Source organism: Perissodus microlepis, chromosome 14 (genome assembly GCF_051167445.1).
Source record: "Perissodus microlepis isolate ML-2025 ecotype Zambia chromosome 14, ASM5116744v1, whole genome shotgun sequence".
NCBI lineage: Eukaryota > Metazoa > Chordata > Actinopteri > Cichliformes > Cichlidae > Perissodus > Perissodus microlepis.
In genome coordinates this window covers 1564936-1583283 of record NC_140474.1, presented here as the reverse complement: position 1 = coordinate 1583283, position 18348 = coordinate 1564936, and the positions used below count along the sequence as shown (strand labels likewise).

At 44.2% G+C, this 18348-nt stretch overlaps 2 protein-coding genes and 1 long non-coding RNA gene across 7 annotated transcripts in view; 2 read left to right on the top strand and 1 right to left on the bottom strand.

The window, feature by feature from the left end:
* The window catches only part of ltbp4 (latent transforming growth factor beta binding protein 4), a 54801-nt gene extending 50501 nt beyond the window's left edge, over window positions 1-4300 (top strand). For all 5 annotated transcript variants that reach the window (XM_084951833.1, XM_084951830.1, XM_084951831.1 and 2 more), the window contains one exon: window positions 13-4300. In XM_084951833.1, the coding sequence (XP_084807959.1) occupies window positions 13-155 (143 nt within the window). In that variant the 3' untranslated portion in view covers window positions 156-4300. The remainder of the gene's footprint in view (window positions 1-12) is intronic.
* LOC146372814 (uncharacterized) lies at window positions 3272-7252 on the bottom strand. Its single transcript, XR_014802305.1, has 2 exons — window positions 7049-7252; window positions 3272-5396 (listed from the first exon to the last, which is right to left on the bottom strand). It is a non-coding gene; the product is annotated as an uncharacterized LOC146372814 (long non-coding RNA).
* Window positions 7253-10673: 3421 nt separating this feature from the next.
* On the top strand, window positions 10674-17674 carry esrrd (estrogen-related receptor delta). The gene is made up of 8 exons (XM_084951836.1): window positions 10674-11166; window positions 12060-12390; window positions 12819-12972; window positions 14300-14416; window positions 14495-14602; window positions 14692-14853; window positions 15101-15373; window positions 16785-17674. The coding sequence occupies exons 1-8, from the start codon at window positions 11117-11119 to the stop codon at window positions 17021-17023; spliced, it is 1434 nt and encodes a 477-aa protein (XP_084807962.1). The 5' UTR covers window positions 10674-11116; the 3' UTR covers window positions 17024-17674.
* Window positions 17675-18348: the final 674 nt, after the last annotated feature.

Below are 18348 nucleotides of genomic sequence, written 5' to 3'. Positions count from 1 at the left end.
GTGTGTTTGCAGATGTAAATGAGTGTGAGGACAGCGTCAGGATTGAGTACCCGTGCGTGAACGCTCGCTGCGTGAACACCGACGGCTCGTACCGCTGCGTCTGCAGGAGAGGATACGTCATGTCTCGCAGACCGAACCACTGCGTGGCTGCTTAGAGCAGAGTGCGCTGGACTGGCTCAGGCTTTTTTATTCTCCAGATTAGATAAACTAGACTTGACCAGGCGAGAATAGACTGGACACTAAAAGACTCTAGATTGCACTAAACTGGGCAAAGCTAGACTGGGTTAGCCTGAACAACACAGGGCGACGTCTGATTAGAGAGCAACTCATCGTCCTGGTTTAGCCTGAACACACTTCACTAATGCCTCCACAATCCAGACCTAAATACACCCTCCATTTGTTCACCTCACCTGTGTTGCAGGTGGATTGTGTTTGTTTTTCTTTAACTGGGCAGGTAGTTATCAGACATGTGGTAGTTTGGTTGGACCTGAGTGGTGATAAAAGCAACGATAAATCAGTGTGTCTGTTAGAGCCCAGTGTGGTTGCTGTAAAACACCTGGTTGCCTCAAATTGTGTGTAATTCAGTCAGAGTTCATACATAAACATAAACCTGAGCAGATCAACGTGTCATCGTCTCAAACCCCCGTAGGAAGCCAGGATTATCCTTGGATGGCACCATGGATGAGTATTCTTATTATACTGCAGTATTTACTCTATTTGGACACGCATCTGTTTCATCACCTCGTGTGGTGTGGAGTGGACAGGACACGGAAAATTCAGTGACACGCAGCAAATATCACCTAATATTATAATAACTTTATAAAGCATAAAAACATGAGGGCGAAAAATGTTTCAGGTTTAGAAACTCTGTTTTAGGGAACAAAAGGTTTGGCCTAAAAGGGAAACATCATCATCATCATTATTATTATTATTATTATTATTATCACTTTCATCTACATTTTTATTCCTGGACTCCACCAGAGTAGCTTCACACACAGTGGCACATTAATCTTCCTCTAATCGGCACGAGCCAATTTTGTTTCTGTCTCTTTAAGGCCCCCCTCCCTATGAGCCCACATTCTTCTGATTGGCCAGCTTCTGGAAGCCTGTTGGGGAGCAGCTCCCAGTGATTCTGGCTTGTACTTCCTTTATTCTGTTAGCTGACTCACTGTCGAAGCTTTTGTTTCCCTCTGTATTTCAAACTCTAACTTGTCACAGGAAACAGAATTCGTCTCCTTTAATATTCAAATGTTTGTAGCTGATGTATGACTCGGTGGTGCAGTCCACTCCACAGTCCTCTAAAGAGTGTGGGAGTTGAATGTTCCAATCAGACTAAAGTTTGTAAAGTTAACGACTCGTACCTCTTTGAAGCATCGTGCCCAGTCTGACCCAGTCTAGCCCTGTTTGACCCCGTTTCATTGAAAGCACTACACAAGGAACCAAGCTGCACCCAAAGCCCACCAATACACTCACTGGTCACTTTATTAGGTACACCTCTGCAGTAGGGTTGGACGCCCTTTTTCCTGTTTTAGTTCTTCATGTCTCAACATGTTTCTACTAGAGAACTGCTGCTCACTGGGTATTTCCTCTTTTTCAGACCGTTCCCTGTAAACACAGAGATGGTTGGTGGGAAAATCCCAGTTACAGCAGTTTCTGAAACACTCAGACCAACAACAACACATCACCTGTCTTACCCATTCTGATGCACAGTTTGAAACTCAGCAGGTCGCCTCGACCACATCTTTGCATACTGGGTTAAGCCGTGTGATTGGCTGATAAGACATTTGAGCTAACAAGCAGCTAAACAGGTGTACCTAATAAAGTGAGAGATGAATGTAGGTTTTTCATGACACACTGTCAGGATGTGGTCATGTACAGCAAAACAAAAGGACTGAAGTTGTCCTGTAGGTGAAGAAATGCTTTATGTATGTTTGCTTTGTTTAACCAGCAGATTTGTGAAGTTCAGATAAGTCTTTACAGACGTAATCGTCAGCTTTATTTATACAGCTAGCTCTGGTGTGCTACAGTAAAAGAAATTAAAGTAGAACGATGTGTTCAATTAAACTGAGATTAAAAAGGAGTCAATGTATTTAACATATGCATTCATAAAATGACCAGCCTCAGTTCTTACCTTATTAGCATGAGACTAAATGCAAACGTGTTAGTGCGCAAAGTTAAAGCTAGTACACTCACTGTGTGCTACAGTCAAAGCTAGCGTAACCTAAAGTTATGCTAATTAAAGACTTTAAATGTTAGCTATCAAGCACTAGCTAATATTTTGTTCTAAAAGTTACTGCAATATTTAAATTAATATTCAACACACCTAGTAAGCTTACTAATGAGCTGTTAGCTTGAAAAATATTAATGCACGCGTGCTCATTAGCTATTAGCACACTACCGAATGAAGAAGCAGGGAGTTTTAGTTTGACGCACTGTTCTACTTCAAAATAATTTTCTGTGTAGTCGCAAAAATACTGACGCAACAGTTTTAGAAGACTGCATTTAATTCTTTTAACTGAATATTTGTTTATTTTCTGGCCATGTTTGCTAGCTAGTGATCTGTTAGCTGCAGGATAATAGGCTAGTTTTTTTTTTTCTCTACTAGATATTGATTATTGAAATACCATGGCAACGGGTTCACAGTCCCCTAGTTTGTGCCTTTTAATTGGTGATTTATAGTTTATGGTAACATTTATTAACTTTTGATATGTTAGATGAGATTGAAAAAAACTAACTTGGAACAGAAATTATTTTTTTTACTGAAAGTTGTTTATTTACCAAAGTACTAACATACTGAGTCAGAATTCCCAGAGTTCGTTTACTATAATAACCAAAGTAAATATTCTGTCAGCCTTTTAGCAGCGAGTAGACTGTTAACTGTTAGCTCAAGAGCTAATTTATAAGCTAAGCTTCCCAACAGTTTCACAAATGATATCGTTTTGAAATTCAGATATGTACAAAATTTCACAGAAAATCTCCTTTGTGAACAGACATTCCTAACTTTAAATATTAGGACAGTTATATGTTCTTTAGTACGGAAGAGGAATAGGGCCACTGTTTAAAAAAATAAAAATGGACATGTCTTTTTTTTTCTTTTTTAGAATTCTGAGAAAAAAACTTTTTCGTCAGAATAATCTTTAAACTTTAATCTCTTTAACTTTAATCTCTTTAATTCTGAGATTAAGTCAGAATTCTGACAAAAAAGTTAGAAGTTTTTTCTCAGATTTCTAGAAAAGAAAAAAACAGGACGTGCCCGTTTTTTCCCCCAGTGTCCCCCAGTGTCCCTAATCCTCTTCCGTACATTTCAGACTGTGCATTAAAATATTGGCTTTAATCTGAGCAGGTTTATATCACTGTAAAATTGTCTGCTACCTTTTTTACTAACTTTTAGATTTCAGTGATCATCTGATTCACAGTCTGATTCTATTTATTTGTCTTCATGTCATCAAATCTCAGGTGCGGCTCCGAACACATCACATCTGATCGACGCAAATTTGGGTTTTTTTTGTGACAGCGTGATTTTCAAATTGATTTGAATTGGAATTATGTTTCGATAACCTAGAAAGTGACGTTTACAGGCATGTGAAACATTATAGTTAAACCAAACTGTGTCTTTTTAAAAAATGTATTTGTGTGTAAAAATAATAGAAAAGTCTAGAAACGGTGGTTTCGTGTGATGTTCTGCCTCCAGCCTCGAGTAAACACCTGCCTGCTAATACAGAGTCTCGCTAAACTTAACGCACATTAATATCAGCAGATACATTTCAATTTGCCGTGAACTGCTGAGAACGTGGCCAGACTTTAGGTTGAACCTGTTTGTGGGAATTTTAAGTTTAAACTAAACTTTGGAATGTCAGATGACTTTTTGAAACACTAGCTGTTTTGCTGACATGTCTGTACTTTTGTGTTTTCCAGAACATGAATAGAAACTTTATGCAGTTTCCACTCCTGAATATACTGGAAGCTGTGCTCACTCATATTGTGTATATAATAATTCACCTGCTCACTGAATAATCTTTATTTTGACCATAATATTTCTGGCCTGTAAGAGAACGTGTTGATTGTGTTTTATTAACCTCTCGATGCAGTTAACGTGTTGAAGCGTAGCATGATGAACTTCCTGTTTCCTGTCTCCAAGTATACCATGCACTGTTCCACGTTTATGCTCACGTGGCACGTTTTGTACATTTTGGTCTCTGATGTTTGTTCACTTGTTAACTTTGCTAATGATTCACACTTTTATCACTGTTTGTATGACATGAAATGAAAATATATTTGCACATGTTTATTGAAACCTGCATCCGTGGTTTTGTTTCCCTTCTTTATAATCTGTAGGACAGGAAGAGCAGCTGGGAGCAAAGGTCGTGCAGCCCCTGACCGGTCACTACGGAGATATAAGCATTTTACACTGGCTGTTTTTTTGCACTTATAAACACTGCATTATGTTAGCGGGTCACAAATACACAACAGTGGTGAATCCTTCCAACAGAGGAAAGGAAACGCGTACCGTGAGCTGTATGTGAGGCTGGACATGAAGAAACCTCTATCAGCTGACTAATCAGAGATGGAGCTGGACAGGATGTGCAGCAGGTTAGCATGATTAGTGTCAGGCAGAGAGGATGTTAGAGCGTGAGGAGATACTGATTTAGAGGGCTTCTCTGTACTTTAGACAGAGAACTCCAGCTTAACTCAGGGATTCCAGCTCAAATTTCCGACCCAGGATTTCCAACTTCATGGAGCGCATGTAACTTCCTGCTTCTGTCCTTGCTGCACTCTGCAGGCTGTTTGAACATCTTCAGTTGTCAGCCTCACATTGCACACAAACACATGTCAAACAGTGTCTGTGTATTTGATGTCCTCTCGGTGACAGTGGTCATCTGTAAGGAGAATTACGTCTTAAAAGTAATGGCATTCTTGTAGACTGAACTCTGATAGGTTGTTAATAAGAGGAGCGGAACCAGCAGCAGTCACTGCTCTGACTGGTCTGCTGCTGGTATCAGTGTCCTCCTCGGCGTTACGTCCTGAGCTCTTTGTTTACACTGTCCACTGTTGGAAAGCTGCATTAGCATGTTGCTAACCCTTAACCGTTGTTGCGGAGTCACCTCAGGTGATGCTCGTGTGCTGGCCGGCTTTAATCCTCCACCTGGCTCCATAACCTTAATGCCTGCACTGTGTGTGTAGATCCAGGCCTGTAAGCCACTTTGTATTATAGGCCAATCTGTCCACACACACTCTCACCTGCAGGCAGCATTAATGGAATTACAGAGGTCCACCCAATACGAGGCTGAAGCCGTGAGCCAGCGGAATATCAGCTTTCAGCCGCAGATCCTCCAGCACTGGTTACACACCGCAGCAGATATCCTGGTTCAGCACATGCTCAGTTAAGCACACACAGCCTGCAGTTAAAAGAAAGTGAAGAATGAAACCTTCAACTTCTTTAATTCAAGGTTCAACGTAAATAATTTAACACAATATCAAAGATTTTACGGAAAATCAACGCAGAAGCATCAAGACCACAAAAATCTGAGAAACAGAAAATCTCACACACGTCCACCTGCAGCTCCAACGCCGTCCTGTAGACGGTATAAAAGATGGACGCCATCGCCATGACGTCACCTGCTCGTTTCTGAACGAGGTTCAAAAGCCTGGGTTGAGAGTTCCTGTAGTCTGGCCAATAAAACAGTTGCTGTGTGGACAACTGACCAACAGCCCGTCCAGGAACAAATGGAAACTTTTACAAATGACTGCTCAGCTGTGTCTGTAACCAAACCTCTGTAACTTTGCTTCACTTCAGCAGCATCAGGTCATGTTCACATGTTGAAAGACTTTCTTGTAAAACAAAAGGGAGGCCTATCAAAACAAACGTTTATTGGGAACCATTGTTTTAGGGCGAGAGAGTGTCGCTGTGACAACCACACTTTACCCGAAGGAGCTGGTCGGTCACGTGGAGAAGTTAAGGGCTGCAGGTTGAACGAAGCTGCTCCACGTTTCCTTGAAGACACCTTTACCTGCTCACATTAACCAAAATAAGAGTGTAATAGGATCGAGGCAGAAGCACTGCTGTACGATGGGCTGTGACTGCAGGAGCATGAAGGCTCACGTTAATAAACGAGTCCTGCTGATGGATGCAGTCCTGGAGGCCTGCAGGGTCTGACACGAGGTTAACCCAGATCTGATGGAGGTGAGTGGGTCAGCTGATGCCGCAGGCGTCACTGACAGACCTCTCGGCTCAGATTAGCTCTCTGCACTCCAGGATGATTCACGGCTGCGCATAAAATGCAAACTTCCCGCCTTCGAACAGGCGCTGATGGCAGAAAGACGGCATGAAACACCGGTTTACCCCACGGAGCCCCGCTGTCAGATATAACCATGTCTGTGACGCTGGGTTTAACAAATAACTGCTCAAAGTTTTAAAAACACGTTTGGCGCCATCTTCTGTCAGCACGGGACGTGACGTCATGCGATTGGTTGGCTAACATTAGTTTATGTTAGCTAACTAGTGACGGATCGAAAACTCACAGGAAAATAAGGACACTGAAACTAAACAGCAGTGTGAGGGGGCAGTTTAGTGCTGCAGCAGTGAGGTTATTTTAAACCGAGCACATACTGTCTGTAACAGGAAGTGGCTGTTCGCTGTTTGGCCTGCTGCACTTGGACAGGATGATCCAGCTGTTAGCCGCTGTTCTGGGAATCCGTCCTACCCGTTGTTTATGCGCACAACACGAAATTAAGTGCCAAACCATCCTACCTTTGTGAATGTGACCTACAAGCAGAGATGGGCAGTAACGCGTTACTGTAATCCGATTACTTTTTTCAAGTAACGAGTAAAGTAAGGGATTACTATTGCAAAAAAGGTAATTAGATTACTGTTACTTTCCTGTAAGCTCACTGCGTTACTAAAACCATGATTTTTTTGCAAGCGTCTCATGACAGTGACGTAAGCGAGCCCGACATTCGTGACAACAGCTGTGTGCAGATCAACAATGGATCATATATCGAGTGCGGAGAGAGTATGAGCGTGCAGCGTTTAAAGCGTGGAAGTACTGACCTTACTTTGAGTTTGATTCCGTAAAAAGTGACAAAAACATTAGTGTTCACTGCTCACTGCGTGGGAAGAAAACTTCTTTTTACAGCGAAAAACCCCCTAAACTTCAGAGCAAGCACCGACAGCACGCTGCCACGGAAATGTGAAACTCCCAGATCCCTCCACTGACAGCTGCGGCACACCTGCACCAGGGTAAACCTCCGCCTACCCAACTCCTGCTTTACAGGTGAAAATAGAGCAACAGGACCGCTGAGTCTTTGATTTTATTTATTTTCTGCTGTTTTACTTGCATTTATTTGAAAGAGTGAGTGTAAACACAAAAACCTATTTTATTTTATATGCTGAAAATAGGTTTAAGATAAGATAAGATAAGATAAGATAAGATAAGATAACCTTTATTAGTCCCACACGTGGGAAATTTGTTTTGTCACAGCAGGAAGTGGACAGTGCAAAAGTTATGAGGCAAAAATTAGGATACAATAAGAATAAATACAGTACACAGCTGTACAGAATAGAATAAAAATAAAATACTATATACAGTAGAATAAAAAAAAATAAATATACAATAAGATAAAAATAGAATACAAATACAAATGCTATATACAACTGAGTAAAAATACAACGATGACAGAAAAGATTATTGCACATTAGTGTTATTGCACATGTGTGGATGTGTGTGTTTGATCAGTTAAAGTCTTTATTGTGGAGTCTGACAGCAGTGGGGAGGAAAGACCTGCAAAATCTCTCCGTCCCACACCGTGGGTGCCGCAGTCTCCCACTGAAGGAGCTGCTCAGTGCTGTCACAGTCTACTGCATTAGGGTGGGAGATGTTGTCCAACAGGGATGACAGCTTAGCCACCATTCTCCTGTCACTCACCACCTCCACTGGGTCCAGAGGGCATCCTAGAGCAGAGCTGGCCCTTCGGATCAGCCTGTTCAGTCTCTTCCTGTCCCCAGCAGAGATGCTGCCGCCCCAGCAGACCACACCGTAAAAGATAGCAGAAGCCACCACAGAGTCATAGAAGGTAAACAAATTTCTTCCAGTCAGAGAATGTTGCATATAATTAAATTTTTGCTTGATGCATAAAGTTAAAAGATTAAAACTAATGAAACAAGTTTTAAAAAGAGACTTTTCCATTTGATTACATTTTGTATGATGGATTATGCAGAAAAATGGAATTGGGCTGAAAGATCTATCACTTTATCACCTGTTCAGGTTGTAAATCATGTTTTAAAAAAGTAACTAAGAACTAATTGCTTTTGAAAATAAGTAATCAGTAAAGTAACGGGATTACTTTTTTGGGGAAGTAATCAGTAATTAGTTACTGATTACTTTTTTCAAGTAACTCCACCAACACTGCCTACAAGCATACTTTAACAACTAAAATTCAGTGGCGAACCATGCTACCTTTGTGAATGTTACCTACAAGCATACTTTAACGGGTAAAATGAAGTGGCAAACTGTCCTGGCTTTAAGAATATAAGCTACAAGCACACTCTGATGGGCAACGTTAAGTGGCAAACCATCATACCTACTTAAATTTGTGCTGCAATTACTCTGTGACAGCAGAAATGTGCATAAACTACTTACGATAGGACGTTTTGCCAAAGTAGGATGGATTGTCAGAACACCGTAATGTTCGCGTTTGTAAATGAGGACTTTGGAGGAGAGCCTGTGTGAGCCAGGAGCCTGATTTTTCCTCCTCTGCACTATTTTATCCAGTAAAATAATCTCTGTCTAAGCAACACATGCAGACAGTTTACACGGTTACAGCCACCACATGCTCAGAGACCCTAGCATGATCAGGAATCCCATCAGCACCTCTGCAGGGAGGAAAAAGTTTGGAGACCTTTGTTTTTTCCTCACATCATCTCACTGACTGATTACTGAGTAAAAGTGAAGCCCCGGTGTAAGTGAAGGAGACTGTTGTCTGTTGTGCGTATGTGTGATCCACAGGCAGTAACCTGCTTGGTTGTTTTGGGAAAAGAGAGAATATTTTATTCCATAAAATCGTGCTGATCGCATCTGTAGAACATCTGCTTTCAATTCACTTTTATTTATACAGCTCTAAATCACAACAACAGTCGCCTCAAGGTGCTTTATATTGTACGGTCGACCCTACAATAATACATACAGAGAAAACCCAACAATCATATGACCCCCTATGAGCAAGCACTTTGGCGACAGTGGGAAGAAAAAACTCCCTTTTAACAGGAAGAAACCTCCGGCAGAACCAGGCTCAGGGAGGGGCAGGGCCATCTGCTGTGATTGGTTGGGGTGAGAGAAGGAAGACAGGATAAAGACATGCTGTGGAAGAGAGACAGAGGTTAATAACAGATATGATTCAATGCAGAGAGGTCTGTTAACACCACAGTTGCTTTGCCAGCTGACTACAGGGCTCGGCCTGATGAGGAACAGCTGGGGTGTTGGACTCCAGTTTGTGGTGTGGTGGCTCAAACAGGTTCTCCTCCACAGTCCTCATTTATAAAGTGCTGTACAAACACCAACGTCACAACTAACAGCGTGATTTTCTTGTTGGAGTGCAGCTAGCCAAACAGCGAACAGTTACTTCCTGCTAAAGACAGTGAAGTGGACAGTATGTCCTCGGTTTAACATAAATGATCCTCTGTGGGAAGATTCATATCTGCATGTCAGAGTTTTCCCATAATTCATAGCTGGTGACATCTATGACATGGAGCCAACCACTTCTTCGTGGTGTCATTGGCTCCGTGTCCAACCTCCACCCTGGAGGACCAGGTGCTGATTCGGTTGCCCGACCTGGTTAGACCTACCAGAGCATCATCACCCGTCAGCCTCCCACCTCAGTAAGACCCGGGAGAAGATGGAGGTAGAGAGGCACAGACTGAATGGACACAAAGTAAACAGGACTCATCCTTTAACTTTCAGCTGTGTGTGAATCATCAGCTGAACCACATCCTCCGACAGACGGACAGACGGGTCTGGTTATGCAGCTCTTATGAAACAGCAGATGTAGGTGAGACTGATCTGAGCTGCCTGAACGTCTGAGTGTAAGATTAGTGTTTACATCACACACCTCGCTGTCAGAAAGTTGCTGCTTCAGCAGCCTCAATCCTCGCCGCTCGGGTCAGCGCCCTGAACACAAAGTGGTTTTCAAGTGTTTCTCGTCCTTCATGTCATCAGTTATTGATGTAAACAAAAAACATGATTCACCACAGGAGAACTTCTAGTTTTATAAAAGTTTTACTCAAACTTAAGAATCTGTGACATCATCATCAGCGTCTGGCCAGATGTTCAGGCAGCTCGAAACAACACGACAAAACAAAAAGTTCTAATCTGGAAATGAAATGAAATACATGAAAAGGCTTTAAGTTGCTAAAGCAGGACCGCTGCTCGTTGTCAGCTCCACCCTTCCTTCTGTCTCGGTGCCTCAGTGCAGCGCCTCACTTCATCCTCTGTCTGAAACATGCGTCTCTTTAAAGTCCCTAAAACGGCCTCCTCCTTCTGACTGGCCAGCTTCCGGAAGCCCGCAGTGGGGCAAAAAACCAGGGTTATAGCTGTACTGATTGTGTTTTGTGATGGCGTGAAAGTAGGAAAAGTAGGAACATTTTCAAGGCTCCTGAACGCCTCACGGACCTTCAGGCTTCACGTGCTCTTAGCGTCTCTTTTTTTTTAAATTTATTTTTACCGTCACCCAGTTTCATGAATTACAGTATGCTTGTATTTGCATATTTACAGATGTAGACGCTACAGGGTGACGTCAGCAGACCGGAGCTTCGGGCTCCCGTGGCCTACATCTGTCACTGTCCAAATCAATAGAGATGATTGGTAGAAGAGGAGGAGAAGCTAACCCCCACCACGCCCTCTCAGGGAAGAAATATGCTGATTGGCTGATCCTACAGGCCCCGCCCCATCACTCCCATCCCTTGCGATGACAGAACAAACAGATAAATAACAGTGCAGACTCCTGAAAGCCTCAGATGTCCCTCTGAGACAGTCTGAGGACGTTTGTCCCACTTTTTTGTTGGACCTCGAAGTATCATCAGAGACTTTTATTACCCTGGTGTTGGACGCTCCACAGCAGCTTCACGATGGAGCTGAAGGACTTCTGCGTGACGGGCGACCTGCTCAGCCCGCAGCGGTGAGTTCACGGAGCCTCGGCCTGAAACCGTCCTCAGGTCCAGATTCAAACGTTTTAGTGAAGTTAACGCGCTTTTTCTGGATGTGTGACAGTTTTATTTGCAGCACTTTTTGAGTAGCACAGACAAATAAATCTAAAACATTTGAAGGTACTTTTTGGAAACTCTTTAAAATCTGATGCGAACACTGCGTGGCAGCGTTCCCCAAGTTTAACTTTGTTCTTTGTGCATCTGAAAAAAACAAAACCAAACGATGCTGCTCTGTTTTTAAAATAACTCCAATTCTGTGCAAATGTGTATGACGTTTGTATATTATGTATGATGAACACGCTGTGCAGACTCACACGGTTTGTGAAATACTACCTCTGTGTGGATGTGAATATTCCTACAAGTTTTGCTGTCCTTGAACGCGATGTTGCAGCGCTCCACTCCCACACAGACTCATGTCCATGTGCACAACATTAATGATGATTTCCACTTTTACGGGTGGAGCTTTCACTGATCAGAGAAGCACACAGACCAAACCTTATCTGAAAAGACTTGTTTTCATTATCGTAAAACACGATCTGGCATTAAAAACGCGACACTTTGTACCGATGAACGCGAACAAACGTCACCTTTGCACGACTACGAGCTCAGATTTAAAGGCTCGTTTTCTTCTAAAGCGCCCCCTGCTGGTCATTACACAGAATGCACGTTTAAACTCTTCGGACCAAACTTGTGAAACTTGTGATGCGTTCATGGGAAATCCAAATTTACTGTGACTCTTCTCTTTTTATCCTGCAGGTCATTGACAGCCTCACTAATGTCAGCAGTCGGCTTGAGATCTTATTTTGTGTTCTGCACATTTTGTCCTGGTTTGTGTTTCATGCTCCTCTTTCTTCTTCCTCCTTAGCATCCTGGACTCCTCTTCTCCCTTCTCCTCCTCCCCCAGAGATGAACCTCAATCTCCAACCTCCTTCCTCCACTCCTCCCCCATTGGTCCCGCCTTTCCTCTGGAAGCCACTCCCACTCTCAGCCCTTCACATGCAGAATTCTTCCTCCACAGCCCGGCTTCTTCTTCTTCCTCCTCCTCATCCTCCTCCTCCTCCTCCTCACCGTACAGTCTCCTGTGCCGAGCAGCGGAGCCCGACTCCCCGACAGGATGTAGTTCCAGCGGTGGAAGTAGCGCCTTGGTGTCGGAAGCGTCGCTGTGTTTTTCTGTATCGGACTCGTTTTCAGCGCAGGTGAAGTTTCTGTTTAATCACATTTAAAAAACACAAACACTCTTAAAGTCTGAACGTCCCCGGGGTCGAACTGCCAAACTTCAAATTCACGTCCGTATCCGACTGTTCCTGGAAGTTTTCTCTGGTGCCCCAAAAGTCTTTAATCTGCAAAGGTTAATCCAGACTAGAGACAGAGCTGAAGGTTGGACTGAGGTACCTGCTGAGCTCACTGACATCCAAATAAAATCCTCGAACGTCACTAAAACTGGAGCTCCGCCTTCATGGAGGTGTGTTAGTACAGTAACCTCACAGCAGTCATGTGATTGGCCATTAAAAAGGCCCCAACACCACTCAAACGCAGCCCCGAGGTCCAGTCCAGGAACAGTTAGCTGAGGTCTGTGGGGACCGTCTTACTGCTCGCCACTGATGATGACGTCGTATATCTGCAGGTCGACTCGATCCTGAGGGGCGACTACATGACCTCGATGGGGGCCGTGGGGCCCAAAAGGCTGTGTCTGGTGTGCGGAGACTTCGCCTCCGGGTATCACTACGGCGTGGCGTCCTGCGAGGCCTGCAAGGCTTTCTTCAAGAGGACCATCCAAGGTGGGAGGAGCACGTTCATCATCTCCTGTATAAAGAAATAAGGACGGCTGATGATATATTTATAAAATATAATTCTTACTATTACTAGTTTAAATGATGCTGCTCGTTTATGACATCAGGCTGTTGAGTGTAAATAGCAGCCAAATTATGCTTTTTACACATCTCCTGTGTGAAACCTCCAAATATGTTTTTAACGGCACCCTTTAGAATAACGCTGTTACAAAGGAAATCCTGTGAAGATCGACCCGTGATGTGAAACTGCCTTAGAAAAAACACTAAAAAGGACAATCCAAGTCATCAGTAGAGTCATAAATAAATAGACGCTCAGCTGGTTTCTATTAAATATCAAGCTGCTGCTGATCAAAGGTCTTACAGTCTGTGTGATTCATTAGCCGATCAATACAGCAGCGCTCGCTGTATCGATTAGTGTGAGAAGCCGTCGTCTCTCACATCAGCTGCTTGTTTCTCATTCCAGGCGATTGATTGGTCACGCCCGATCACTTCACTTATTGATCTGTCAAAGGGAGGCCACGAAGAAACTCACAGCAGAGGGTTTTAATATTACAGGGCAGGATAATCCACGTTATTGATCCACGATGAGAGTTTGGGTTCATTTCTGATCACAGTCAGAGAGACTCTCACAAAGATCCTGCAACAAACGGCACCTGAAGGCGTTACCGAGGTTTCTCCAGGTTAATAATCCCAATCATTAGTTATTAATCTCTGGCTGTTCCACGGCGAGGCTTGGTCCCGTCTTCCTCCCCTCTCTCTCAACCAGTCACAGCAGATGGTCACCCTCCCTGAGCCGGGCTCTGCTTCCTGTTAAAAGGGAGTTTTTCCTTCCCACTGTCACCAAAGTGCTGCTCATAGGGGGTCATATGATTGTTGGCTTTTCTCTGTATTATTGCAGAGCTGTTACCATAGAATATAAAGCACCCTACAAACTGACCACTGTATTTGCAAATATGTGATGTCTTGATAAACCGAGCAGATATTTGAAGTTTACACAGCTACTGAAAATATGTTAAACGTTTATTTTGTGACACAGAAAGATTAATAAGAGTAATATTAAAACTTAGTAGCTGCCGCCATTGTTGGGCCACGCTATGAATTCTGGGATATGGTGTGCCACAAAGGACACACCCGACCCATCCTTCAAATTCGGGGAAATGAAGGACGCATTTGAAGGAGTCGACGAATTGGGACAGCCTTCGTCGCCTGGCTGTGACGTAATCGGCCTTCAAATGCGGCCTCCGAAGTATGCAGCCTATGTTTTGGGACACAGCTACTGACACTCCTGCTTTTACTTCCTGTTGTGGTTACCTAGGTAACATCGAGTACAGCTGCCCGGTGATGAACGAGTGCGAGATCACGAAGCGGAGGAGGAAAGCCTGTCAGGCCTGCCGCTTCCAGAAATGTCTGCAGGCCGGGATGGTGAGGGAGGGTACGTTACACCAAACGACTGTTACTAGCTGGCAGGAAGTAGAACTACGTGTGTGTGAAACGCCTCTGCGTGTTGCAGGTGTCCGTCTGGACCGCGTCAGAGGGGGGCGCCAGAAGTACAAGAGGCGGGTGGAGACGGGACTGAGTTTATGCACCAAAGCCCCGTACAGCCACCCGAGCAGCAGCAGTGAGTTCACCCTCGCTCCCTCTGAAGGCTTTCAGGTCAAACTACTCGCCCATGCCCACGCCGTTTATCATCCACTTCCTGTCTTTTAGGGAACAAGGTCATTTCCCACCTGCTGCTCACAGAGCCCGCCCCTTTAGCTGCCAATCAGGACGATTCGACCAATGACAGCAGCTTGCAGATCCTGCTGATCCTGTGTGACCTCCTGAACCGGGAGCTGCTGGTTCTGATTGGCTGGGCAAAACAGATTCCAGGTACACGCTCGAGACCACCAAACAGGTCCCCAATCCAGACCACGCCCACCCTTATCCTCCACCTGGTCCCCAATCCAGACCACGCCCACCCTTATCCTCCACCTGGTCCCCAATCCAGACCACGCCCACCCTTAACCTTTACTTGGTTATCCAGAGCACTGGAACATTATGTATAAACACAGGTAATATAATAATAATAATAATTATTATTATTTGTCATTTATTACTCTGCCCCGCCCACTCCCAGGCTTCTCCGGACTCTCATTGGTCGATCAGATGTCGCTTCTGCAGAGCGGCTGGATGGAGGCGCTGCTGGTGGGTGTGGCCTGGCGCTCCCAGGGCGCAGGGGGGGACGAGCTCGTGTTTGCCGGGAATCTGTGTCTGGACGAAGCTCAGTGTCGAGCCACGGGATTGGCTGACCTGTACGAGGCGCTGCGTCACCTGATAGCGAAATACAGAGCGATGAAGCTGAGCCCTGAGGAGGTGGTGACCCTGAAGGCCATGGCGCTTGCCAACTCTGGTAAGAACAAGCCATTAGCACCACTGCCTGTAACCACAGTAGGACAGTACTGTGTGTCAGGGCAGAACAGGCCTGTAGGGGGCGATGTTTCCCTGAAGTTTTATAGAAGAAACAAATAATCTCGTTTTAATCTCGTCCTGATGGAGTAACCTGCTTATGCTCTGTGTTTAGGAGACACATTCTTCATGGTTTCTGTTTGACTCAAAGTGTTATGGCTGCACATAAACTCAAAATAAAATATTAACACTTCCTGGTTGTCTGAGTTTCAAAATAAGAGCCTGAGATGAATGGTGATTAAGTTAAACAACTCGTCTGCATCTCACAGGACAGTACTGTGGTATAAATGATGCAGGAATTCCAGCACTTTCATGTTTTACAGCTTTTACAGTTTTACACACACACACACACACAGACACACACACACACACACACACACACACACACACACACACACACACACACACACACACACACACACACACACACACACCTGATCAATATGGCTGCTGTGTATCTGTGAGCGGGACAGCTGAGGAGCTCCAGCATGAACTCAGATATTGATTTTACCATAATAACCACTCCACTCATTGATCTTAGAGGAGTGGTTATTGATATTGATCAGACTCTGGGAGCTGAAACAGCAGTATTGATTAATCCCAGACTTGAATTATTTTTGTGGCTCTAACTCTGTCGCAGTTCAGTGATCAGCAGAGCGTTTAGTGGCGGCGCTGGAAGCTGCAGGCGAGGAGCAGCCGATCAATAACACTGAAGTCTGCTCAGACTCTCACTGTCTCAGCCTCAGATCAATAAACAGACAGGCAGACAGGCCTGTGGCTGCACAGCCGTGTGTGTCCTAAACCTGCAGATACTCAGGCTCAGACGTGCAGACACACTCACAGCTTCTGATCAGTCGATCAGGGGAAACATATTGAGCTGATTAATAAGCAGCACCCAAACGTTCCGGTCTGTGATTTAGAGACGTGAACAGGACCCAGTCTTTAAAAACTAAAGCAGTCTGAGACTGCACACGTCCTCCACCATCGGATGTCCAGTTTCATGCAAACTCATCCATAACCAGTTCAGTTTTCCTGCTAACACAAAACGAACCAATCACATGACCTCACTGGTGGAGGTAAACAACAAACGGCATCATTCGGGTTCTTCTAATCGCACTTTGGTCTGATTACAAAGAGGAAAACAGCCGATAACTTCCTCCAAACAACACATGATGTAGGTGAAAGACTTTTGGAGCCAGTAGTGACCATATTTAGACCAGAGCCTCAAGTGGCCACGAGAGGAACTGCACTTTGTGTTTGTAGCAGAGTGGTTTGGTCGTTTGTCCTGATACAGCTGAGCATGCTGGGTGTAATGAGCGAGGAAGCATTCTAACCTGCGTCTGTCCGTCTGTCAGACGCCGACCCGGTGGACTGCCCGGACTCGGTGCAGAGGTTTCAGGACGGGCTTCACGAGGCGCTGCAGGACTACGAGTCGTCCCGCTGGGAGCAGCACCGAGCAGGACGGCTGCTCATGACCCTCCCCCTGCTACGACAGACCGCCGACCGAGCCGTGCAGGCTTTCCTGCGGCTGCACCGCCACCGCCACGTCCCCATCCACAAACTGCTGCTGGAGATGCTCGACGCCAAGGCCTGACCCTGTCGGCCATTTATCGGGGAGACTGTAAAATGACCCAATGCACTTGACTTTTAGCTTTCAGAGAAGTTATATTTTTGTATCATGATGTGTTGAGATGTGTTTGTTTTTTGGCAGAAATGAGCTTCCGTATTTTTTGTTTATGGGACCGTTCCTGGTCAGTAAAGCTAATTTCTGCTCAAAGATCCAGCGTTACAGCTTTTCATCAGAAAACATTAAAGTGGAACCGTTCTACTCATTTGCAGCTTGGGTTCTGCTAGGGCAGCTTTGCATGAGTCACAGTTCAGAATAACCCTTCTTTGTCTGATACACACAGACCAACATCAGAAAAAAAGTTTGAAACAGAGTTCGTCTCACTGAAGTCGTTATTAGAAACTTGGCTCATGTTTATTATGAACAGGAAAGCAGAACAGAGCCACTTTAACCAATCAGCAAACACTTCTTTAAGCTCCGCCTCCTGTAGGAAAAGGTGGGCATATCTAGAGTCAGATTTAAATTTATTTTTATAAACTAAAATATTTTTGTGGGATATCTATTTTTCCACGATGACGTGATCAAACTGCGATGCTGAGTCGTCGTTTAAATGGCTGTGGATGTTTACTGTGTCAGAGCTGTTTGTTATAATAATAAATGAAAGCTTTTGGAATAAAATCAGGTGCTCATCTTTTATCTTCTAAAATATCTCATGTCATGTCTCTAAGACATGAGTCTTTACAACATGAGCTGAGCTGTAAGCACAGAGTTGGAAACCATTAAAAACATTAATACAGATTCCTAATGGCTGAAGATGCTGCATTCACAGGTCGTAGGAAACTAGAAATCTGTCATCCTCTGTGGAAGTCCCTCTCTCTCTAGTTTTTCACCACTTCAAACAATATAATATAATGATATATTATTAATAAATAATAAAATCTAGACATAATAATATAACAGTTAAGATAAACATTAAATTTTTTTTTTTAAAAAGTAAAACGAGCGAAGACCTCGTGGAGTTTGTCAATTTGTCACTGTAAACTTTTGGGACACTCCTTTGATGGGAAAATCTTCATCTTGTAACTCAGAGACTTTATTATTCCCACAGGGAAATTCAGTCATAGCAGCGTCAATACCACAAACGTCAAGTACTCATAAAAAATGCAGTGTATGTAGCCTGAACCACGAAGCAGCTCAAAGCAAACAGAGCGACAGGCTGAAGCTAAAAGTGTGTTCAAAGCTGAGCGAACCTCAGAAACTAACCTGTGTCTGAGGTCAGCTTACCCGAGGAAGACTGTGGGCAGCAGGCGGCTCTGCTTCATCACAGTAAAGGAGGAAGACGTAGTTTTCCT